The sequence below is a fragment of the Dendropsophus ebraccatus genome, chromosome 1 (assembly GCF_027789765.1).
Source record: "Dendropsophus ebraccatus isolate aDenEbr1 chromosome 1, aDenEbr1.pat, whole genome shotgun sequence".
In the NCBI taxonomy this organism is placed as follows: Eukaryota; Metazoa; Chordata; class Amphibia; order Anura; family Hylidae; genus Dendropsophus; species Dendropsophus ebraccatus.
This window is the reverse complement of record NC_091454.1, coordinates 96,098,775-96,124,823: the sequence shown is the minus strand read 5'-3', so window position 1 is coordinate 96,124,823 and position 26,049 is coordinate 96,098,775. Positions and strand designations below refer to the sequence as shown.

The 26,049-nt window shown below is 43.0% G+C and overlaps 1 protein-coding gene across 2 annotated transcripts in view; it reads left to right on the top strand.

The window, feature by feature from the left end:
* The first annotated feature begins 1,694 nt into the window (after positions 1 to 1,694).
* Positions 1,695 to 26,049, top strand: part of PAWR (pro-apoptotic WT1 regulator) — a 73,382-nt gene continuing 49,027 nt past the window's right edge. The window contains exons 1-2 of one of the 2 annotated variants that reach the window (XM_069975647.1): positions 1,695 to 1,784; positions 3,162 to 3,773. In XM_069975647.1, the coding sequence (XP_069831748.1) occupies positions 3,264 to 3,773 (510 nt within the window). In that variant the 5' untranslated portion in view covers positions 1,695 to 1,784; positions 3,162 to 3,263. Of the gene's footprint in view, positions 1,880 to 3,161; positions 3,774 to 26,049 lie in introns of both variants that reach the window. The other variant, XM_069975639.1, reaches the window with a different exon arrangement.

The window sequence follows — 26,049 nt, the reverse complement described above, 5'->3', positions numbered from 1 at the left end:
CTAAAGGTTCTAAGGACACTGTGATGGGGTCCCCACATACAGGACTATAGGTTCTAAGGACATTGTGATGGGGTCCCCACATACAGGACTATAGGTTCTAAGGACACTGTGATGGGGTCCCCACATACAGGACTATAGGTTCTAAGGACACTGTGATGGGGTCCCCACATACAGGACTATAGGTTCTAAGGACACTGTGATGGGGTCTCCACATACAGGACTATAGGTTCTAAGGACACTGTGATGGGGTCCCCACATACAGGACTATAGGTCCTAGATACACTGTGATGGGGTCCCCACATACAGGACTAAAGGTTCTAAGGACACTGTGATGGGGTCCCCACATACAGGACTATAGGTTCTAAGGACACTGTGATGGGGTCCCCACATACAGGACTATAGGTTCTAAGGACACTGTGATGGGGTCCCCACATACAGGACTATAGGTTCTAAGGACACTGTGATGGGGTCCCCACATACAGGACTATAGGTCCTAGATACACTGTGATGGGGTCCCCACATACAGGACTAAAGGTTCTAAGGACACTGTGATGGGGTCCCCACATACAGGACTAAAGGTTCTAAGGACACTGTGATGGAGTCCCCACATACAGGACTATAGGTTCTAAGGACACTGTGATGGGGTCTCCACATACAGGACTATAGGTTCTAAGGACACTGTGATGGGGTCCCCACATACAGGACTATAGGTCCTAGATACACTGTGATGGGGTCCCCACATACAGGACTATAGGACCTAAATACACTGTGATGGGGTCCCCACATACAGAACTATAGGTTCTAAGGACACTCTGATGGGGTCCCCACATACAGGACTATAGGTCCTAGATACACTGTGATGGGGTCCCCACATACAGGACTAAAGGTTCTAAGGACACTGTGATGGGGTCCCCACATACAGGACTATAGGTTCTAAGGACACTGTGATGGGGTCCCCACATACAGGACTAAAGGTTCTAAGGACACTGTGATGGGGTCCCCACATACAGGACTATAGGTTCTAAGGACACTGTGATGGGGTCCCCACATACAGGACTATAGGTTCTAAGGACACTGTGATGGGGTCTCCACATACAGGACTATAGGTTCTAAGGACACTGTGATGGGGTCCCCACATACAGGACTATAGGTCCTAGATACACTGTGATGGGGTCCCCACATACAGGACTAAAGGTTCTAAGGACACTGTGATGGGGTCCCCACATACAGGACTATAGGTTCTAAGGACATTGTGATGGGGTCCCCACATACAGGACTATAGGTTCTAAGGACACTGTGATGGGGTCCCCACATACAGAACTATAGGTTCTAAGGACACTCTGATGGGGTCCCCACATACAGGACTATAGGTCCTAGATACACTGTGATGGGGTCCCCACATACAGGACTAAAGGTTCTAAGGACACTGTGATGGGGTCCCCACATACAGGACTATAGGTTCTAAGGACACTGTGATGGGGTCCCCACATACAGGACTATAGGTTCTAAGGACACTGTGATGGGGTCCCGCATCCAGCACTACAGGGGATGGGGTGTTAGGTGACAGGGGTTTGGCTGTGTGCTAGTGGCTGTGCTATACGGCAGGCTGTTCGGGTCACGTACATGTAACACAACTCCCGCTGTATCACAATGGAGCCGGCGTAACATTCCGGGAATGCCCGATAACAATAGTCACCTCCCTCAGAGCGGCCGCAGCTCGTTCAACTTCGGCAACGCTCGGGAACTTTCGGCTTCTTCCGGGACGCGAGTGGAGCCAGTGAGAGGTGAGTGAACGAGTCCTCGCCGCACCTTGCCCTGGAGTTTGGAAACCCGGCGGGTGACACCCGTGTGCCAGCTTGGCTGCCCCTCCGTGACACAGGTAATGCTGGGCACCCCCTGGGCGCGGTATTCCTGCAGGAGAGCAGGCGGGCAGCGAGAATTTTTCCTGCCGGGAAGCCGGTGCGGCTGCTGTGGCTGCACGGAGTTGGGTCGGCAGGCAGTGCTGCTGTCATTATCGGGATAGGTTGGATTGGTAGTGTCGCGATAGTCTGCTGGTGGTCCCTGCTATCACCTGGGGGGAAGCTATTGATGTGAGGGGATGGTGCTGCCGCCATGTAGCTGCTGTCACTTTCTGTACTTCCCTGTGCACACGTCCAGTCCTGTGCCCATTGCTGCCATAGGGCACTACCCTATGGGAATTATCGCTTTGATCTTCTTCTTTATGTTGTCATCATATGGATACATTATATCCAGCCAGGAGATGAGGGTGCTATACCTGAAGCCACCCCTGACCCATCAGATTATCCTATAGCAGAACTGCCTGTGCCATGTAACACTGCCTGCTTGCAGTCCTATGTAAGGAGACAGGAGAGATAATACGGTTTGGAAACTCTGCAACTCCATGTGTTGCAGGATCCCTTTAACAATACATGATGTCATGTGTATAAAAGGTGAGGCAGTGACATCACCTTTTGACTGTTCTACTAGGTGGCCTTTGGAGGCCTATACCCCAGTGGGCACCCTGCCAAGAGAAACATGTCCAGCTATGCCACCTATGGGAGCCACATGTAGGATGAGGCTGGGAGCTGGCAGCAGAAGATGGTGTAGAGAATTAGGGCAGGCAGGTCTGGTCATGTGTCACAAAGTGGCACTGTCTACATGATAGAGGCACTGTGTCTTATGGGCACAGCTGGTAGATGCCCACTTACTGTATGGGTAGGAAAGAGAGTAAATATGTCCTTTTTACGTTTGGCTTCTCCATTTGTTCCTTCTCTTTGTAGAACATGAAAACATGTAGAAGGAAAGGGCTGATCTCGCTGCGGCTTCCTCCCTGGCATGGAGATTTATATGATCTTTGTTACTCCACCAGTCTGTGGGGCAGTGTGTGTGCCTGAGCCAGGCAGGGTGGCTCTGAGTTTGTCTACTGACTTTTCTAGGAGTCCTGTCAGCAATGTCTGCAGCAAACTGGAGGTTTTAGGAAACATAGTAATTGTCATTCCTACACTATTGTCAATAAGTTCTGTCTAGCCAAGCTGAATTTGTCATTTGGACATGCATTGTTCACCTACAATCCAGTGTGAATCCAGACCGCTGTACAAATAATAAACTCTGCTCTGCTACATGGCTGCTTGGTTCTAAATCTTGTATTTTTTTCCCTTTAGGCCAGCTCCATCTTCTATCTCCCAGCCTTTACCTCGTACCCTACCCATTTCATGTCCTTTATTTCTGGAAAGCCTTGTGCTAGCTAGACCCAACAAGAGAACATGGCGAGCGGTGGCTATAGGTCACACACTCCATCATCCTCTAACACGACAGATTTCCTGGAGGAGTGGAAGGCCAAGAGGGAGAAAATGAGGGCGAAGATGCTTGCTGCAGAGAATGTGGGGACTTCTGGGGCAACAGAGGTAGTGAACAAAACTGGCAATGAGATGAACAATAATACCAGTAGCAGCTGTATCAGTGCCCCAAGCAGCAATAGCCAAGCATCTGTTGTCTCGTCCGGCCTTAAGGCTCCAGTCATCAGGAGGACAGATGAAGAGCAGTCTGTGGGGCAGCAAAGAAAGGTGCCAGCTCCTCTACAAGATGGTGTAACAGGAGGGTCAACACAGGACGAATCGCCTCCACCCGCATCTCAGGATACACCAAGTAAGACAAAAGACAAGGGAAAAAGCTGCAGCGGTCCAAGTGCCAGGAAGGGGAAAGGGCAGATTGAGAAGAGAAAACTACGAGAGAAAAGAAGGTCTACCGGGGTGGTGAATATTCCATCAACAGAAGTAAGTCACAAAAGCTCATCCCCTAATACATATACACGTATTATATTTCTCAGCTTCTATCTCTAGGTTATCAGAAAAATGGCCATGGGCTAACCACACTATTATACTAGATGAAGCTTGCTTTTCTGCGGATAGTGACCGTTTGAGAAACCAGACACCTAGAATGAGCAGGTGATAGTATATCCTTCCCTGTGATGGGCATACCCCTTAACTCAAGATGTGTCTTCAGGTGGCACTGTGCCCTTTCTCTAGTTACAGCTGCAGCTTTATTTGCCATGTGTGATAAATTGTCAGTTTTTTTATGTAAAATATCTTTTACTAACCATGATCTGGCTGCGTTCTCAGGAAAAACTAAGAAAATAAGAACACATCTACATTTGTGTCTCCTCTGTTGGATGCAGCAGCACATAGTTTAAAATTGTGGTACTATTTTCCTGGTCACTAGATTTTATACTTATATTAAGATCCAGACTGTATTACTTCAGTGTATAGATAGTGGCAGTGGTTCTGTCATTGATCCAGTTATCCTCATCAGCAAGAGGATGTTTTCCATGGACACCGGGAGGGCCCAGACCTTCTCTCCTGCAGTAGGTTTGTTTGCTCTCTTCCTATAATCATGTGCCTCATTGTGCAATCTGCTTATGATTAAGAACAGTCCGTGCCCATGAGAGACATGCCTTCACATTGCTCTGTCCAAGCGGCCAGCTTTTTTCTTTTGTTACAGTGTACAGTAGAATATACCAGAGACGTCTTATCCATGTCATGGGATTGTTTTCTGTAAGTGGATAGATGTGATACAATGAATCCAGCTGAACAGGATGTTCTAGAAGGATTAGGGAATTGCATAAATTGCTAATGTTACTAATGTTATCATAAGTATGGGACTGTTCGGAGGGGTACAGCTTACTGTCTGCAATACATGGAGAATATACAGTGACCTGCTGGTTGCTGTTGCAGTTTGTTGGCAGGGAATTTGACCCAAAAGGAATATGTCAGCTGCAATCTACTTCCAAACTGCTGACACTGTTAGATAGCTGATAGCACACCTTGTACCTTTCATACATCCGTCTGTACTTTCATAGTATAGAAAGATGCTTTTATTTTCCTGTGGAAAGCATCATAATTTTCCTAAGCAAATAAACTGCTGTAAGCTGGAATGCCTTCTTGCCACCCCTTCCCATCCCTAGCTCTGCTTAACAGTCAGGGTCAGGGATGGAATCGGGAGAAAGAAGGCATTATAGTTCTCAGCATTTCAGGCGCTTGGGAAAGTTGTGCATCAGCTTTTACATGTTTTAAGGACCATGATCAACCAACAAGTGAGCGCTTGCTGACCGCTGCCTGATTTGGCAGATAATGTGTAATAGAGCCTTTACTTTTGCTGCAAAAATTTAGCATACTGCGCTATTTCTGGAAAAATTATGAATATTATCTTGGTCTATTAAGTAGGGTCTGTTACCATTAGTTTTCAGTTCTTTTTGTTGTTTTTCTGGTAATATGATGGAATGCAGGTGTGCAACTACAAAAAAAAAAAAGAATAAAGGATTAGGAAAAAAAATGCCACTTTTTTCAAAAACGGCGCCACACTTGGCCATGGGCTAATTTGCAGTTCAGACCTATTAGAGGAAAGAGCTGGAGTACTAACCACAGCTAATGGACAAGAGTGATGCTGTTTCAGATTCTGTAAGGGAAAAGCAGTGGGAACCCCCCCCCCAACAATCATTTGGGGCAAATTTCCCTGCTGCATTCTGAGAATCAATTCATTTCTTGTCACTAAGTATAGTTCCCATGTGCAGCTGTATGACAACCATCTGAGTTTTTAGGGTGCGTTCACACAAAATTAATAAGCTGCAGATGCTCATTTATTTTGGTTAAATCCACAGCATCAAATTTGTAACATGAAATCCGCAGTGGATTAAGGATCAACCTACCTTTAGTGTTCACACACACACACACACACACACCAGATTTGGTGCCACAGGTTTAATGCTGTGTATAGTTATTTAGTTAACATTCTATTATGTGAAAAGGTTATCTGCCAAATCAGGCAGATATCTCCCATCTAATAAAGCCAGCGATCAGGTTGAGCATGTTAAAAGATAGTCCGCTGTTGGCCGCACATCTCTCCTTATAATAGATGATACGCTGCCGATGGCTGATTAGAAAAAAAAACGCTGCATGTTCCCAACTAGCGATGTTCATGCAGCCATTTCCGCATGATTATTGAGCCGTGGAATAGGTTCAGTAAGCAAGTGCTGATCTAACAAATTAGAAAATATTTTTACTTAAAAACAGCACATTTATATTCCTTTACATAAATGTGGTAGTGGAAATATGTTTGCCAGTGTGGAGTCTCACATGTAGTTTGTGCTATGATTGATGTTCCATTGTTGCTAATGGGAATCCATTCTGTAATTCGGTAACCGATCGTAAATCTATCATGTGTCCTTCACTGACAAAGAATTCCTGCTGGGTGGCCACACCATAGATTTTCAATGTGGATTTATAAATGGAAAATGTTCAATTAATTTCAGATTTTTTGTCTTTGAATTATTTTAGGAAGATGGTATCCGAGAAGACATTTAGTTGTTGTGGACTTTAAGTCCTAATAAAAGTTTACAATGCTCCCATAGCATCCCATTCCTATGATTCCTATTTCCTTGCTAGTACTTGATAACAGATGGTTAGCATAGTAGGTATCTATTTATTTATATTTAGACTAAAGGCCCTATTCCACGGAACGTATGTATTCAGCCGATATTGGCCATTACGGCCGATAGTCGTCCCGTGGAATTGACCGCAATGATCAACCGACTTGTTCACGTCGGCTGATCGTTGCAGTTGTTTGTTTTTCAACAATGTTGAAAAACAAACGACTGACACAGCAACGATCTGCTGCCTTTGCTCCGTAGAATAGGAGCGTCGGCAGCAGATGCTGCTGTATCCTATGGGCTGCCCGGACGATCAGCGATCCCCCGGACAGCCCCCTGCAGCACCCCACGGCCCCCCTAGACTTACTGTTGCTGCGTGGAATAGTGGCAGCAGCGAGTGGGGAACGAGGAGCAAACGCTCCTGTCAGTCGGCCCGTGGAATAGGGCTATTAGACCGCCATACCTGTAAGCTGGTCTTACATAAAGCCCCTCCTCCATGCTTTGTACCTGATTTACTGAGAGGTGCACTTGTAAAAACTTTATTTTTCAAATAACTGCTGTCAGAAAGATGTGTAAATTACTTTTCTTCAAAAATCCAGTCCTTATCAGCTGCTGTATGTCCTGCAGGAAGTGGTGTATTCTTTCCAGTCTGACACAGTGCTCCATATGGCCACCTCTGTCTGTGTACAAACCTGTCCAAAGAAGGAGATGTTTTCTATGGGAATCTGCTTTATACTAAAGCTTTGTTTCCTACTGATCCTCTGGTGCTTGTTGTATAGAATGGTCTCCTTACTGCCATCATCATGTCAGAACTGAGAAATATTCTATGTAGACCAAGTTATGAAATATCACTGGGGGTACATATGAATTGCTGACTGACGGTCTGTGTGTAGTCAGTGTGCAGTTTTTAGTGTGTGTGTTCATCACATGTTAGAAATTGCTTTCCTATTTGCACAGTAAACACAGTGTGTTTGGCACACCCGGACCACCTAAAACTAAATGTTACATATGTGCTACTTTTCACATTATCCCATTTATAAAGAAGGAAAGTGAAATAAAATTTTGCACCTGACATTAAAGTAGAAGTCCGGGCATGGATTTTTTTTCAAACAGCCAAGAGAATGTGCCTCAACAAAACAACATGCACCTACCTCCCCAGCTCCAGCACTGGGGTCCACTGACCTCCACTCCGGTTCCCTGTCCCTGGCCGTTTTTAGGTTTGAGTGGGAACCTGGGACGTGAGGTATCAAGTTCGCTCAGTCAGTGGCAATAGTGGTGTCCAAATTTTCCACAAGCTGAACCTCAGATTTTTTTCCGGGAATGTGCCAAAGGATGAATGTTAAATGGGGCTTTTTCATGCTGAATCCTTGGAAATAAGATATAAACAGTAAGGGCCCTATTACATGGGAGAGGAATTTTTTTTTAGGTATCATGCTATAAAACAAAACCATACTTACTTGTATCTATTTCCAGTCTCCTGAAGGCAGCACAAGACTGAAAAGCTGCTTTCAGGAGACTGGACCTGAATACAAGTTAGTATAGTTTTGTTTTAGGCCCCATCACATGTCCATGTCAGTTTTCACTGACCGGAAATCCTGATCAGGAACCATCAGGATTTCCTGATAGTGATCCATTTTTACTTTCAGGAAACCATCAGAAAACCATCAGGAAATGCCTTCAGGATTTCCTGATCAGGAAAGAAAAAAAAAAAAAAAAAGGGGGGGGGTTTAGTATGGTCTACTATGTGGGTGGGATTTATAGGAGGTGGAGCTATAGGAAATGCTTATAAGTTGCAGTTCTGTTTATGTACCAGGAGGTCCAGGCTAAACAAAGCCACAGCAAATGCATGAACGAAACAGCACTTTAGGGTACAAACTCACACACCGTATATGCAGCTTATTTACTGCTGCGATACGCCGCAAATACGCAACATACACGCAACAAATACGCTGCTGATTAGATCTAAATAACTGGACACAGCATCAAATCTGCACCATCAAATCTGCTTCAAATCTGCTGCGTATCTGCTGTGTATACGGTGTGTGGGTTTGTACCCTTACAGTATATCCATTTGCTATGGCTTTGTTTAGCGTGGACCTCCTGGTCGCATGGTGGTGCTGGAGAGCTAAGGATTGCTGGTGCTCAGGTCCCTCTGGTGCCTGGGCATCACTGCTGCTAAGGAGCTGGGGATCGCTTCTGCTCAGGGGGTGGGGATGGGGATGGGGGGGGGGGGTGCTAGGCAGTGCTGGTACCTGGGATTGCTGCTGTTGATTTGACCTATTTTCCGGAATGGACACCTTTCAGGAAAAATTCTGAAGGGTGTCTGTCACTTATGTAACCCAATGGGTACGGGAATCCGTATGGAATTCCTGAGAGGAAATCCATACAGATTTTCCGGATGTGTGAAGGGGGCCTTAAAGCATGATAACTAAAAAAAAAAAAAAAAAACTAAAAAAACCCTGACACCATAGACTTCACCTTGAAAATTCCATGCTTTCTGTTTTCTTTGTTCTCTGAGGGATTACCCCTCCCCATAGAGAACAGAGGATCGTTTGGCTGTGCTAAATGTTAGTATGTATAGGGAGGACAGGAGAGATAACTGTCGGCCGAACAATCGTTTGCCCATATGTTATTGAAGGTGTATAGCCACCTTTACAGCAACAAGTCCCTGCCTGACTGTGGGTCTAATAATCTGAACTGGCAACTATCAGTTTGGATCATCAGAAACACAGTTGGGCCAGGAAATAGGTATGCAGAAATGTGGGCATATTACTCCTGTATGAAACTGGCCCAAAACTGTGTACACTAAGCGTACGTTCACACTGAGTAAATTTGGCGGAATTCAACGTTGGAACTCTCCGCCTTGGAATCCCGCCTGCCTCAGTGTGTGAGAGGGCTTGTACGCCTCTGCTCGAGCCTCTCTCCACGCAAAGAATTGTTATCAATTACCCAAACCCCACATTTACTCAGTGTGAACATACCCTAATATGCTGACTAGCATACTATCTGATTATGTAATTTGCACTACATATTCATGCTGCCGAGTTGGAAGGAAAAGCTGGACAGAAGTGGACAAACTGAGTGTGCTTGTGTATGGTGGAGGAGAAATCGGGAGGGATGGCTGACAGTTCAATAAAAAGCTATTGAAGGTGTAGGTCACCTTAAGACAGACTGGATCCAGACTGGTTTGTAATCATTGAAAAGACTGTGGATGTTAAACAGAGAGTCTGAGGTAAAAGATATGACTCAGCTGTTTAGCTCAAAGCTGCCTAGTCACTGTGGTGTTACTGTTATTAAGGTTAATAATAATCTCTATATCTTCTACTGAAAATAAACAATTTGGCTAGTATCTGCGCCACTTTAGCTATTATGGGAAAGTGCCATTTTCATTCCCAATACATGTAATCAATATTCTTGCAGTGTGTTTTACACAACAAGACTGATGTTATCAATATTACTGAAGCACTGCCATGTATTTTAGTGTTCACACCTTGCCGTTGTGATATTTGGTGTGCAGTGAGCTGTGTGCTCTGAGGCCTGACGCCACTCCTTTGTGTTTGCAGCACAATTGTCAGTGTACATGTGGCGGCTGCTGGGCTGTCCTTCTCCCCAGGGCAATCCTGTGTAGATTAAACATTTTGTCACGCTTGGACACCAAGCAAAGTAGAGATTTTGAAGATCTTTGTCAAACATTGAAAGACTCAGCAACATTTACATCATATAGAGAAGAATGCTAGATCATTGTCAGTGTTTTTTTTGTGTGCAGTCTGTATCATTAGACTAAACTTTGCTGTAGAGTTTGACTTGTTGTAGAGTTTTTTCCACTATCTGTATACTAATCAGGCAGAAAGAATTAAGGAACTTTTACATGGGCTAATAATCATGCAAAAATATTGTTAAATTGTCCATATTTAAGTGGCAATCTTCTGGTGTGAATGTGGCAACGGTCAAACTACGGACAAAATTTTTTTGTCATTGATTGCATCTTTTGAGCTGACCTCAAAATCATTGTTAATCGTTCTCAAATCTTTTAAACACTAGTCATTCACTGTATGCAGAAACAAACGTAATTACGAATATTTACAGAATATATATGCGAATGCAATAACCATTGCATTTGCGGAAAAATTTTCATTCATTCTGCCAGGACACTTATGACTTGTGTAGGAATGACGTTACTTAATAAACATCACACCCATCTACACACATCATAAAAACCGATAGTGTTACCAAAACAAATAGTAGTTACATTCCAATCTGTCATTTCTAGTCATGATAACTGCTTTAGTGGCAAGCTAGGGTAATAACAGAGAAATACAGCGGGGGTTCCCCGTTTTTTTAGGGTGCATGCTGTACTCGGAGTGTTTAGGAAAAAGTGTTAGGGTCAGTACATGTTGTGCCCAGGCTGTCTTTAGGTCTTTCTAACAGCTCACCAACTGACTGGGTAAGATGTTTTCCACCACATAACTACTGTTGCACTGGTATTGTGGCGAAAAACGTATCAGCACTCAAAAATTAAAGTTGGTTGAAGTTTGTATAGTCTGTTAAACAATGGACCTCGTGGGCTTTCCCCTCTTTTGCATCCTTCTATACGACTAAAAGCATGCATAAGGGATTAGAAAGTAATGTCACTAATGTTTAGTGTGTGTATTTTAGGGCCAAATTTAATGTGATTTCGTTAGAATCAATGGAGCAGTGTCATAGAGGGGCAGGGGGTTCCTCCCACTTGGGGCGGGCCTGCCGTCCTCCAGTGCTTCACCCCTGGCTGGTGCCTGGGAATAGAATGGAACCATATGTGGGAACCAGGCCGCGGTTCAAAAAAGGACTGTGGCACTGGCTACCCCGGCACAGTTCTATCCATTAAAGAGAATGTACTGGTGGTAAATTCACATTAAGTTTTATTCTGGCCCCATCAGTTATACTGCTTTGGATGATGCCTGGTCTCCTGTGATATAGGAGAGTCTATATTTTTTTTTAAGTACTCTAGTTCTGGATTGGGAGAGCGCATGGTAGATTAGAAGCTCTGCTAAATATTTTATTTTCAGCAAGCTGTTGCAAACAACAATGCAATAGGATTTCTTAATTGCTTCTTTGGTCTTCTGTTGGTAACCTTCTACAGCTGCTATACATACCTTTAGGCTTTTTAGATAACATATTTTCTGTAACTCGTGTTGAGTTGTCATGTCACTGAGGGCCATCAGAAATTAGGAAAGGAAGACAATTTCATTCATGCTTTACATGTTTATGCATTCCTTCTCTGAGGAAGAGAAAAGTGAGACCTTAGTATTCATGCCCTTTGGGTTCACAATTTGCATGTCTTATGTGAAGACTTTCAACTCTGTCAACACTTTTTAAGTGATAAGGGAGCCTTGTTTGGGCAGCCCGGTATGTTGTATACACGGTGAATCTTATCACAGGAATGCACAGAGTAAGAAAAAACTGAAGTCCCCAAGAATTCACTGAAACACTACATTTTAAAGCGTTAAACTTCCATGACAAGTGGAAAATTACACCTACCCTGTAAAGTATTCTAAACTGTATACCTGAAAGAAACCATGTATCTAAAAGTAACATGTACCGTCGTCCAGTGTATGTAGTCACGCAGCCTCCGCCCTCCCCTCTGCCACCCAGGCCTGACACACTGAGTACCGGGAATAAAGGTTGTAATTTTGAAATTGCTGCCTCACAATAGACTCATTGGTCACATCCCCTACAATAGTGAGGGATGTGACCAATTCTCTTGAATGGGAATCTGTCCGTCAAATAGGTTTTATTTCACCATTGTTCATAAATATTTGAAAGCTAAACTCTAATTGGCTGCTGTGGGCAACAATAAAGGAAAAGGCATCCCTAAGCTCTATGCTTGCTTGATTTACAGGTCTTGGGTGTGGATTAATTTTGACTCCCATTTGATTCCTCTATTGATTTTTTTTTTTTTAATTCTTATATGTCCACAGCTTGTGTGGTTGATATTTTGGAAGTCTCATCTACTTTACTGCTGCTGTAAATGCTGCAGATTTCCCTCAGATAATCTACCATGTGGCCAAGAAGGTATCTGGGACTGAATTAGTGCCATACTCTCTTCTTCCAGTAGTATAGTATTTGATATGAGCTCGGGTATTTTGTGTACTCTTTTTGCTATAGTAAAGATGGTTGATATGTGTTTAAATCTATGTGGTTGCAAATTCCACAAATCACAGTTCCTTCATTTTTCTCTTTTCATGAAAAAAAAAGTAGCTCATATTGTAGATCAAAGCTGGCTGAACTCACATTAGTGTCAAGAGGCAGACGTCTGTAACTGCACTGACCTGGAACAAGATGGGTTTGTTGTTAGGAGTTCAGTTGATGAACGTTATTACTGAAAGTGATTCCTGTGAGTTGGTATTAGATAGGCATGACTAAGTGCATCTGTAAGCTTGAACATGCAGAAACAAGAATCCCTCCTTAAGTAGGGCCAGTGTCTTAGATCAGCTGTGGTTTAGACAGATCTGTTAATAAGTGAATACATTACTATTTCCCAGAAATAGCCGCACTGTCACAAAGTGCCACATTGCTGTTTTGCTGTAGTCATCCCAATTGTTTCATTGAGGCAAGCTAGGTTAGTGCTGTGCAGATGCTTTGCCAACATTTTTTCTGTAGAATATGTATTTTATTCCCTATGGATCCAGTGCTACAGTTAGGGTCCTATTGCAGGGGCCAATGACGGCACTGATTTGCTAGATCGATGCTTTTTTACTGAGCCTATTACACATCTTGATTATCGTTTACCAATCGTTAGCGATGTCCGTGCAGCCCTTGTCCAAAACTGTTATACCTTTTTACGCTTCCAGTCTGCTCCTGCCCTCTGCTTGCTTCCTAACACCATGTGCTGTAGCTTCTCTGAGCTGGGGGTTTGCCTGCAGCGCGCGGTGTCAGGAAGCAAGCAAAGGGCAGGAGAAGACTGGGAGCATGGACAGGTAATGTATAACAGGAAGATGATTTTACCCAGCCAATGATTTTAGGTCTTGATCTAAAGAAAGGATCCTCGATGATTGTTTCATTGGCTGATTGTTGCCTGATTCGGCCAATTATTGCTCCGTATAATTGGGCCCTTACATATTGTGCAAGTTTTATTTTTTCCACAAACCTCTCGTTACATAGCTGTAGCCTCTCTGTTTGCCTATACAGAATTGCTTTTACTTTTTATACATTGTATGCATATTCTCTCTTGGTTGTATTTATTTCACTTTGCCTTTTAGTGTGAGCACATAACAGCTGACTATCTTTGTATGCTTTGTCCTTATGATTTATCATTCAATCATAATTGTCACAGTAGTTTCTCTATCACTAGTGTCTATCTTTACTATGTTACTTTACTGTTTGTCTCTTGCCTTCATCCTCAGCGCAGTTCATGTGTTGTTTGTTCTGAAATCCTCTGTAGAGGGGGTAGGAGCACTGGGGGCGGGCCTGATAGTTCCCCATTAACGGGGTTGGCCCATCCTATATAAAGGCTGACATAACCATTTATGATAACCAAGACTCCCATGTCTCTTAGGCCATGGCTATATGGCATTCTGGGAAATGTAGTACTGAGCAGCTGCTCAACCAGGAGGTACAATGCTAACCCGAAAAACAAATGGATTTATGGTGGTTTCAGTACCAGGACGGAAAGGAAAGCTTCTGCTCCAACCTCATGTCGGAGTACTCCTTTAAAGGGGTTAGCCATATTTAGAAAAACAAACACATCTACTTTCTTGTGAAAACAGCACCACACCTGTTTCCAGGTTGTGTGTGGTATTGCAATTCAGCTCCTTTCACTGAGCTGCAAAACCACAACCAAACTAAGGACAGGAGGGTTGCTGTTTCTGGAAGATAGCAGCCATGTTTTTTTAAGCTTGTTCAACCCAGTCCCTTTAAATATGGAGCTATACATGGTGGACTGCAGCTGTCATGCAATAGATTAAAATCGATCTTGTAGTGGTACAAAAAGTTGCAGTGTAGCCCTGGACCATACTGTTCATTATTCATTAACAAAAAAAAAAAAGTTAAGGAAAAGCAACAGAAACATTGAGTAAAGGGGTAGTCCACCATTTATTTTCTTCTTTTAAATCAACTGGTGCTGGAGACATGTAATTTACTTCCATTAAAGGGAAACAATCAGCAGGTTAGAGAAATCTAACCTGCTGATATGTCCCTATTGCACAAGTAATGCCGAGGAGGAAGGTATGTCTCTTACCTTCCTCCACTGCGCAGTCCCGGTGCAGTTAGCCGCGTTCCCTGATGGTCCGGTGAGACCATTAGGAGCACCGGAGGGACTTTTGGGAGCACTGCCCGCCCCCAAAGCGCAGATCCGCCCCCCCGACCTGCAGCCCGGCTCTTTCTAATGGTAATGAATGGAGCAGGTCAGATTGGCGCTATGGGGGCAGGCAGTGCTCGTAACTGGTGCCCCACTGCACCTAATGGTCTCACCGGACCGCAGGAAAAATAACTAACTGCACCAGAACGGCGCTGAGGAGGAAGGTAAGAGACATATTTTGCTCCTCTGCATCTTCTGTGCGGCTAGTGGGCTATCACAGGTTAGATTTGTCTAACCTGCTGATAGCACCCCTTTAACAAATCTCTAATCTTCCAGTACTTATCAGCTGCTGTTTGTCCTGCAGCTTGTGGCATTGTTTCCAGTCTGGAGAACAGGAGAGGTTTTCTATGGTGATTTGTTCCTGTCACACACAAAGGTGTCAGCAGAGAGCACTGTGTCAGACTGGAAACACTTTGCTGGAAGGCTTGAGACTTTCTTTGTAGAAGTAAATTACAAATCTCTGGCACTTGCTGGGATCAGTTGGTGAACAACTTCTAATACATTGTCGTTTAATTGGTCACCATTTTGAGACTCTTTACTTGCAGTTAGTGATTTCTCTTGTGTTTAACATGCTTACCTAGACTTTTTTATTATAATAAGCTGCTAATTTATTTTTGACTATATCACATATAAATGTGTGCGTGTATACATATATGTGTGTGTAAAATATATATATATATATATATATATATATAACCTTTGGAGGAGCCACAAACATGAGCACTTAGTATGCATGCTCACCTGATGGGGTCATACTGAAATAGGCACAACGCTATTCAGACAGAGCTTGAAGTTGCAGTGGCATAGCAGCCCGCTACCTTCTGGTACCTCCACTGGGAGTTCTGTCTGATTAGCACATAGAAAAAGCGGTTGCTTTCCTGGCGCAGTCTGTCTGGCCCAGGAGTCTTAATGTCTGGATCACTGGGTTTCTTCAGTGTTACTGGACACTGACTCCATGTTCTGGTGAATAAAGTTCTTTATTTACTTTCAGCTATATGTTTTAAGGAGGCCACCACCCTCTTCATAAAGCATGTAACATTAGGTGCTGGCGTGCATTTTATAATTGGTGACCCATATAAATGTGAGTAAGCTATGCCGCATACAAAGCTTGATTTCCTGGTGGCATGTAAATGTTCCCAAGGACCTGTCGGTTTGTGCTTGTAAACATCTCACTGGGTGGAGGAACAAACTATGAGTATTTGAACCTTTCCTTTTTGGCGGGGGCCTGGTGCACAGGGTGGAATAGTCCCTAGCACCGCAGATTATCATAGATCATTAATAATTAGCTGTCATTGTGTTTTGCCGTTCCCCATAGCTCCTTCCTCACATGATAGACACCCACACCCCCCTTTTTATGATTGCACTGTAGTTTCAGAGCAGACTCTGATGGCATACTGTATATGGTGACCTTTAATAGCATTATAATGCCTGACATTCCAGAGCCCGCACCTGTGTTTGTCTAGTCTCTTCATAAACATTACATGGAGGTGTTTGGTTTCTCAGAATACATAGAAGAAAGCAGGAGCACATGCTGCCTTATTGTCAGGCTACAGTAACTCCACGCATTCCAGCCGAGCACCACTCTCACATGACCGCACCAAGAATGGGGTTTTACATATACCCCTTTACTTACCTCTTTGTCTTTTTTGTTATTTTTTTTTTCAGTGTGATATTATTTTATACTGAAGCTATTCATTTAACCCTTTTATGACCAAGCCCAAAATGGCCTAATAAGCTGGACCCATTTAGATTTAACAACTAACATGATATCTTTATTCTATAGGTCATTCCAAATACAAAGATATGCATGTTTATATAGCTTTTCTAACATTTTATTATTTTTTAAAAGCAAAATGTTTTTGTTTGCAAATAATTATGATTAAAAGTGCCCTATTGTGACTCTTTAAATGTTTTTATTTTTCAACTTACAAGGTTGTTTGGAGGGTTATTTTTTGTGCCATGGTCCCTAGTTTTTATTGGTACCTAATTTATGTAGCTGGGACTTTTTGATGAATTTTTTTTTCCTGATTTAAAATAAGGCCCCGGTTCACACAGAGCAAGAGAGGCGGAATTGTCTGCCGCGGAATGCCGCCTGCCTCCGTGTCATAATGACACTCTATGGGAGGCTCGCGCGCTGCATCTCTCAGCGCTGAAGAATGAACATGTTCATTCTTTAGCACGGAGAGACGCTGAGCCATGTGGCGTGCGAGCCTCTCAAAGAGTGTCATTATGACACTGAGGCAGACGGCATTGCGCGGCAGACAATTCCACCTCTCTTGCTCTGTGTGAACGGGGCCTAAGCAGTATTGCTGTACAAATAGCTGTATCCACAATTAGAAAAACATGGCCCCTTTTTCCCCCAGAAACAGCACCACACCTGTCCTCAGCTCAGGTGTGCTTTTGCATCTCTGGTCCATTTAAGTTAATGGAACTAAATTGTATTACCACTCAAAGACTGCTGACCGATGTGGTGCAGTTCTGCAAGAATGGATTTGTGCTTTTTCTAATCCTGGATAACTCCTTTTAGTTTTATATAATATATAAAATATATATAATTCTTTAGTTTATATCCATAAAAAACTTATGTATATACATATATATCTAGCCACATTTAAGCTCATACTGAGATGCTTCAGTTTTTCTACAGTGACATTAGCAAAAGTTCTACCTAAAGGGCACCTTGCAGAAGTAACTTGCGTGACTGTGAATTCTGTGACATTTGTATTCCTTATCTCTCTATAGCACTTCACAGGTCAACACATTTCTCAACAGCCTTATTTATAGTTAACATGAGCAATTTGTCTGTTTTTTATTTCACAAGTCTGAATTTGTCCCCAGAATATTAAGTGTACTAATAATTTATCAAGACAAGGTTTCTACAGAAGCACACCTTATTGCTGCCTGGTATATTATCAGGACTTGATACAGTTCTTTTCTTTTCTATAAAAACGTGATCACTTTCAAAGCACTGAAAAGCTGTTAGCGTTTTTGTAGTGTAGCAATATTAAATTAGAATTTAGAAATTAGAATTTAAAAGAATAATTTAATGAGAACAAGTAAGATTGGGTTCCATAGGTCTTAATACATCATGTTTTCATGTCATTGATGCCTTTAAAGGAGAAGTCCGGCCAAAATTAATTTTTGATATGTTGTTACTTATGAAAAGTTATACAAATTTCTAATGTACATTAATTATGGGAAATGCACATATACTGCTATTTCCCTTAATTTAGTAGATCAGGAAGTGTTAGAAATATCTCTGAAGAAGTGACGTCACGACCCAGGGTGTAATTCCTATGGAGTGTCCAGCAGGGGGCGCTCTCTATATAGAAGTCTATGGGACTTTATTGTTTCTATGGGTTTCTATGTAATGTAATGTAATGTAATGTAGTATACAGTGCTTTATTGAATGAATACATCTATGGAATACTTTGGGGAGCAAGTGTCCTTGCTCCCCAAAGTATTGCATAAATGTATTCATTCAATACATTCAATACACAGTAAGCCCGCCGATCCGCCGCATTTCCGCCGAAGATCCGCCGCATTTCCGCCGCATTCCCGCCGATCCGGACCATATACATTGAACTACAGCTCCCATCATCTGCTTCTAGTATGAACAGGTGATGGGAGCTGTAGTTGGGTAAGGGATATGACATGCCGCCGGGCGCAGGGGGGAGCCGCTCAGTACACAGGAGCGCTCCCCCCTCCTCCTCCTCCTTCCGTGATAACTTCCGCCTATACCAATGCTGAGTCCCTGCCTGGCCGCCGCTCTCCGCTCTCCCCCCCATACATACCGGCTCCCGATGCATCCTGGTGTCCGCGCTGATGCCGGGAGCCGGTATATGAGAGCGGAGAGCGGCGGCCAGGCAGGGACTCAGCATTGGTATAGGCGGAAGTTATCCCGGAAGGAGGAGGAGGAGGGGGGAGCGCTCCTGTGTACTGAGCGGCTCCCCCCTGCGCCCGGCGGCATGTCATATCCCTTACCCAACTACAGCTCCCATCACCTGTTCATACTATAAGCAGATGATGGGAGCTGTAGTTCAATGTATATGGTCCGGATCGGCGGGAATGCGGCGGATCAGCGTGTGGCGGATCGGCGGAAATGCGGCGGATCGGCGGGCTTTCTGTGTATTGAATGTATTGAATGAATACATTTATGCAATACTTTGGGGAGCAAGGACACTTGCTCCCCAAAGTATTCCATAGATGTATTCATTCAATAAAGCACTGTACACTACATTACATTACATTACATTACATAGAAACCCATAGAAACAATAAAGTCCCATAGACTTCTATATAGAGAGCGCCCCCTGCTGGACACTCCATAGGAATTACACCCTGGGTCGTGACGTCACTTCTTCAGAGATATTTCTAACACTTCCTGATCTACTAAATTAAGGGAAATAGCAGTATATGTGCATTTCCCATAATTAATGTACATTAGAAATTTGTATAACTTTTCATAAGTAACAACATATCAAAAATTAATTTTGGCCGGACTTCTCCTTTAAGGAAAACTTACTGCCCATTGTCAGCCAACCACAATACCACTTTCCTTTCTCTAAAGCATTTAAGAAATTAAAGTTGAGTTCTGTCAATTTTGATAAATCTATCTGGGGAAACTTTCTTGTTTTGTTGGTGGTTGTTATGAGGAAACAAATGTTATCATTTTTAAAAACTTTCCAGGGGGTAGTCCTATTAGAGATTCACGCTTCCTGTCTATAGAATTAAAACTTAAAGGAGAAGTCCGGCGAAATTTTTTTATAAAGTATTGTATTGCCCCCCAAACGTTAAACAAATACCCAATATACACACATTACAGGAAATGCTTATAAAGTGCTTTTTTTCCTGCACTTACTACTGCATCAAGGCTTCACCTCCTGGATAAAATGGTGATGTCACGACCCGACTCCCAGAGCTGTGCAGGCTGTGGCTGCTGGAGAGGATGATGGCAGAGGGGCACAGGGCACTGAAGGGACACTGAGCACCCCCCTGCCATCATCCTCTCCAGCAGCCACAGCCCGCACAGCCCTGGGAGTCGGGTCGTGACTGCAGTGAAGCCTTGATGCAGTAGTAAGTGCAGGGAAAAAAAGCACTTTATAAGCATTTCCCATAAAAAGTGTATATTGGGAATTTGTATAACTTTTGGGGGGCAATACAATACTTTAATAAAAAATTTCGCCGGACAGTTCTCTTAAATAAACTGTCTAACCAAGTCACAGTGCAGCTTTTCTTTTTCATAATGCTATTAAAAAGGAAATGTGCACAGTGACTGCTATGGATTACAAAGACAGTTCTTCTTCATCCTGCTTGACAGTTTCATGAATCCCCGTGTGTGTGTGCTTTATGGCAGCTGCAATGAATAGGGGTTAGGCTGCATTCACATGTTTTGTGAAATTGTCCTTGATCGTGAATCCGCAACCACAGACAATTTTAGAGATCATTGAAACATATAAATCTATTCAGACGATCTGTGCCACGAACCATGCCGGGAATAAATAGGACATGTCGGTGTGTTCACAGCCCGAATTAGCCGATAGGTTGTTGCATCCATGACGTCAGTGAAAAACACGGATGAGATCAAAGCAAACTACTCAAATTTTTTTGTCTTTACCAGTTCAACATTTTATGCAGATACGGATGCACCAGGATGCAATTTTGAACCAAATTGCATGGATCACTGAGTAAAAATAGCGGACCTTCATGCGGACCGGAAAAAGCACTGAACGTGTCAATAAGGCCTTAATGGACAAAATGGTATTCATAGTCTCTTATAGAGCCCCTTGACCAGACCAGAATCTGACGAGACATGCATATATGGGGAACTTTGTCATTACTTTCACCAGAAAATCAATTTTAAAAAGTCACAAATTTCTGGGCAACATTGTAAATTTTTTCATACAGCACAGAAAAAGTTACAAATTTGTCAACAAAATAGCGGATTGCTTCAAAATAAAAAAAAAACAAACAAAAAACTTTTACTCTAAAACATACACAAAAACCATCGATAACTACCTCTCACAGAGACTTAAAGGAGACCTGTCACCCCCCGTGCCGGGGTGACAGGCTCCCGACCCCAGCTAGATCCCCTTATACTGACCTCATCTCGCTGAGTCCCGCTCCTTGAGCCGATCCCGGGACGGAGATATCCTGGTCAGAAGCTGGCTTGCGCGCTGTGGAGATAGGTCCGGCGTCCATAGAGAATGAATGGAGCCGTGCGCGCGCTGCAGACATGAATCCGGCTCCATTCATTCTCTATGGACGCCGGACCTATCTCGACAGCGCGCGCGCCGGCTTCTGACCAGGATATCTCCGTCCCGGGACCGGCTCTGGGAGCGGGACTCTGCAACATAAGGTCAGTATAAGGGGATCTAGCTGGGGGTCGGGAGCCTGTCACCTCGGCACGGGGGGGGTGACAGGTCCTCTTTAAAGGGGATATACCACCAGGTACATCCTCTTTAATCTAAACCGACGGATCGAACGGCGCTGTCACGGGGAAGCCGGTGCCACAACCCGGTTCCTGTGCACAGCGCCGTTCTATGCACCGGAAACGGCCGGTGCTCAAGCACTGGAGACCACCCGGGCCACCCCCAGTGGATGGGAATTCCCTCCCCTGTATGACTCGGCTCCATTAGAATGAATGGAGCCGTGTCATAGAGGGGAGGGAAAAAGGGACCGCGGCACCGACTTCACCGTGACGGCGCCGTTCGATCTGTTGGTTTAGATTAAAGAGGATATACCTGGTGGTACATCCTCTTTAACTGTGTGCATAATATTGGTAATAATAAACTAAGTATGTTTCATGTACGTAGTAAAGTTGAAAAGTGGGCTGCAGAAATCTAGAGAGGTCAGCTAAATGTCTGAAAGCAATCTTGTTACAGTCAAATTAACTCCACTAATAATTTAAAGAGGCACTGTTACAAAACAACTTTTTGTTTTAATTGGTTGGGGTCTGAATGTTCAGACTGCGACTGATAGGGAGAACAAGCTGGGAGAAGTGGCACTTTGTACAGTCCTTTCCCGGCTCTTTGTCATTTGAGGAAACGGCCACATAATGGTAGTCTATGGGGCATGCAGGACTGGGATCATTCTCCCCGCTCATTCCCCTGATCAGTCAGGGCCTGAACAGAAGCTTTTGACATGTCTGTCTGGCGTGTAAAAAGAGGCTATTCCTGACAGGTACTCTTTAAAGTGACTCTGTACCCACAATCTGACCCCCCCAAACCACTTGTACCTTCGGATAGCTGCTTTTAATCCTAGATCTGTCTTGCGGTCCGTTCGGCAGGTGATGCAGTTATTGTCCTAAAAAAAAGCGGCGGTTTGGCGGGCTTACTATGGAGATTGGCCATGGTACTACTCCCCCAATATCTGCTCATACTATGAGCAAATGATGGGGGAGTAGTACAGTGTGTATGTATGGCAGCAGCACCGAGCAGGGAGGGAGGGGGGAGGTAGATGCACCTCTCTCCCTCCCTGCTCGGTGCCCTCCAAATGTACTGACTGATTACATTTATGGAATACTTTAGGGAGCAAGGACACTTGCTCCTCAAAGTATTCCATAAATGTATTCAATCAAAAACATACTGTATATTACATTCACATACACATCCATTGTAATTCCAATGGAGTGTCCAGCAGGGGCGCACTATATATTGAAGTCAATGGTACTCATTGACTTCTATATATAGTGCGCCCCCTGCTGGACACTTCATTGTAATTACACCCCCGGTTCATGACGTCACAGAATTTCAGGGAATCTGAAGTCTCCCTGATCTACTAAATTAAGGGAAATAGCCCTATATGTGCATTTCCCATAATTAATCTACATTAGAAATTTGTCTAACTTTCCGTAAGTAATAACATATTAAAAAATAGTTTTGACCAGAGTTGTCCTTTAACAATTTTGCAGACTAAGTACAACCCTAATGGCAGTGGCTCACTTAATGTGTTTTGCTGCACTGAAACATTTGCTCAGGAATAGTTTCAGGAACTTGACCAAATCTTCACGGTTTTATATTAGCCTGTAAATTCTCAAGCTCTTAATGTGATTGAGCATCTGTTGGATGGGCTGGAAAAACAAGTCTAGTACATGGAGGCCCCACCTTGCAACTTATAGGATCTGCTTGGTGTAGATACCACAGGACACCTTCAGAGGTCTGGTAGAGTCCTAGCTGCAATAGGTCAGAGCTGTATGGTGGTTTGTGATACGTCATCAGTCGGGACACAGTCCCAGGGTTAATGTGTAAATACTTCATTGGTCATCTCTCTGTTCTGTTAGTGATGGTTCTTGTTAGTTTAAGTTTATTAGGTGCAATGTCACACATTCTAGAAGAGCAAATGCGATGTATATGCTTGCTTCTATATTTAGGTGTTACTTAATGAATTTAAATGCAGCTTAGGCCAGGTATATGTCAGCATTGGAGGCTGTACTATAGATTCTGTCCAAAACCACATACAAAAAAATGCAGCATGCAGGATATAAATCCTAAACTAGTCAGTCAAAAGAGGCTGATTTTTGTTTTTATCTTTCTGGCATTCCTCCACTGTAATTGCCCTTTGAGCACACTGGTACATAGAGAGGACCACTAAGCTCAGTTGTATAATAGAGGTGACTATGTAGACTCCTAGGTTTGCAGGCTTACAGCAAGGGAACACAAATCAATAGAAAGATACAAATGACAGTGGGCAACATTTATCAAGGCCATCATACCAGTCTCTGGAGCAGGTGTAGCTTTCTGCCATGGTTAACGCTTGTTAGCAGGTGTAAACCATGATAAATTTGAGGCTGGAGAAGGCTGCAGCCCCCCCCCCCCCCTTCCTATGAGGTGAGTGGGGCTTATGCCACGGAAGAGGCACAGATTTTTGTGCCATCTGGGCTTTTTCCCCGGCAATAAATAAATGCATTAATAAATGCGCCTCACTGTCTTAACATGTTACCTTTATCGATATCTGTAGTTTAGGGAGTCTCAGAGATGACAGTCTGTTTAATTTGAAACTCATTGCCAAACTATATATGTACATATAAACTGAATGTGTAACTCCAGGTAAAAATTTGAAGACATTGGCATCTTTGCTCATCTATCTACTTACTGTTACTTTCCTGCACTGCCCCAGTGTGTAGTACTATATAGTCATATATAGATGCATCTTCCGCTGCATCTTGTGTTATTCAGCAGGAGTATTCCTTCATCTAAATATTTAGTCAGGTTTTTCAGCACACAAAAACCTGCTCCTTATTGGGGTATTCCATAAGGAAGACTTTACAAGCTGGAGGAGATCCTCATCTCTAGATCTGATCTGATGCTTCAGTCTTGTCTGCACTATACAAGAGAAAGACAGTACGCCCCAACACAAAGTTATTGTGTATACGCCAGTGTCCTCCACTGTGGCATGGGGCCTGTCCTGGGGGGATAGGGATGTTCAGATCAACTATGTTATAAATTTTGTTTTTACAGGATGTGCTTCCTCTTTTAAAGCAAAACCCTGTCTGTTCAGTACAGTATTTCAAAAATCTAAGAACTAACCCGCTTCACATTCACATGCAAGTGCAGCATATATAAAGAACTATGTGGGAAGGTGTTCACTATGCAAACTGTAAAAAACAATGTACAATATGTGTACTTTTCTGTTACCACATTCTTCATGGTGTAATTTACGTAGACGCTGGGAAAGCTTCAGGAAGTAGTCAGTGAAAACATCCTTCTCTGATCATATAGTGCAATATGGCTGATCATGCCAGTTGCTTTTTACTGGGGCTCCATTTGAACTTCCTGTCACAGACGCCAGACAGACAAACACGGCTGCTTGGCTTAGAAAATAAAAGTACAATGATTCAAACACTGGCTTTTACTAGAAAAAAAGAACTCTTATTTGGTAGAATTTCAGTCCGAACCGTCATCACTTTACTATGTAAAGATTTAAAACATACAGTAAGAGCTGTACACACACACACACACACACACAAAGCCAAAGCTAGAAGTGGATTCTAAAGTAAAAGGAAAAACACAGGAAGGACTACTACATCACAGCAATGGTTTAATATTGCTAGAAAACCATAGTTTGGCAAATGATAAAAGTTTGTTAACCTTTTACCATGCCCTTTTAATTCCAATTGAAACAAAAAGACAGGTGGTCCAATACAAGCCATAACAAATCTGTTATAATAGTAATTGGCCTGGAAAATGTTGTATACATATTTATAGTTTACATACTTGATTGCCCAGTGTCCCTATTGTGTAACATAATTGCTGTTTTACAGATTCTTTTTTTAGGTTGTGTAAGGCACCGATAAGAATGACTGTTTATTATCATAACACTTGGATATCATTTGAAAAGTATGCTGCTAATGTGATGTTTCTATAACTTTATCTATCCTTTGAACTTTATTTTCTTTAAGTCAGCTATGTATGCTAGAAAAAAAAAGTTTATAATATTAATATTGAAAAATGTAAAATAAATCCGTCTTTTCCCCTATGCCTGGCTACTGGACAGTGTGTAGCTATTCAGAATCTCAGTACTCACTGTTAGGAGTGAAGGTAATGAGAGTATTCAGTCTCCCTAGGGGATATTATAAAAAGCAGAGTTTTCCACTGCACTTTTTTTTTTTTTTGCTGGGACCCCAGAAAGTTGGAGGCCGCATCCTGTGATTTATTACATTAAAGGCTTCTTGTGATGCCATCCCTGGAGCACGACCACAACATGTGAGAGTTCACCTGAGCTACGCTGCAGGCGGAAATGCGGAAAAAAAATCATGTTGCTGGTAAATTGTTGTAAAAAATAATGATATTGAAGTGGACACAATGCATTATTCTGACAGTTCACATATCATAGCTAGTATTCTGGGGGAATTTGTGGTATATAGTGTAGTCTCCAGGGTAATGGCTTTATAGGTCTCATCATCAGGGGCTGATGTATACCAAACATTTGGATTCATAACATGAATGAAAGCTCCAACAGCTATAGTAAAGAGTTATCAGGTAAGGCAAATGCAAAGGTGACTCTGAAGGTCTGTATTATTCATTAGGGTGAGCTGCTCATAAATAATACACTTGCCACTGCATTGCCTCTGTGGAGCTGGCTTTTTACGCTCACAATATATGCATTTTACAGTGATCCATACCAAAGCATTCCAGTTTTGCATATTTAAAGTATTTCTTAGTTGGTAAATTGACATGAACCCTGTCTGCTTACATGATTATATTTTGTTGCTATATACCATGATGTAAAGCTGCATACTAGAGCAGGAGCAGCTCTAGATCAGTGTTTCTCATTGTTTTAAGCTGAGTATTTC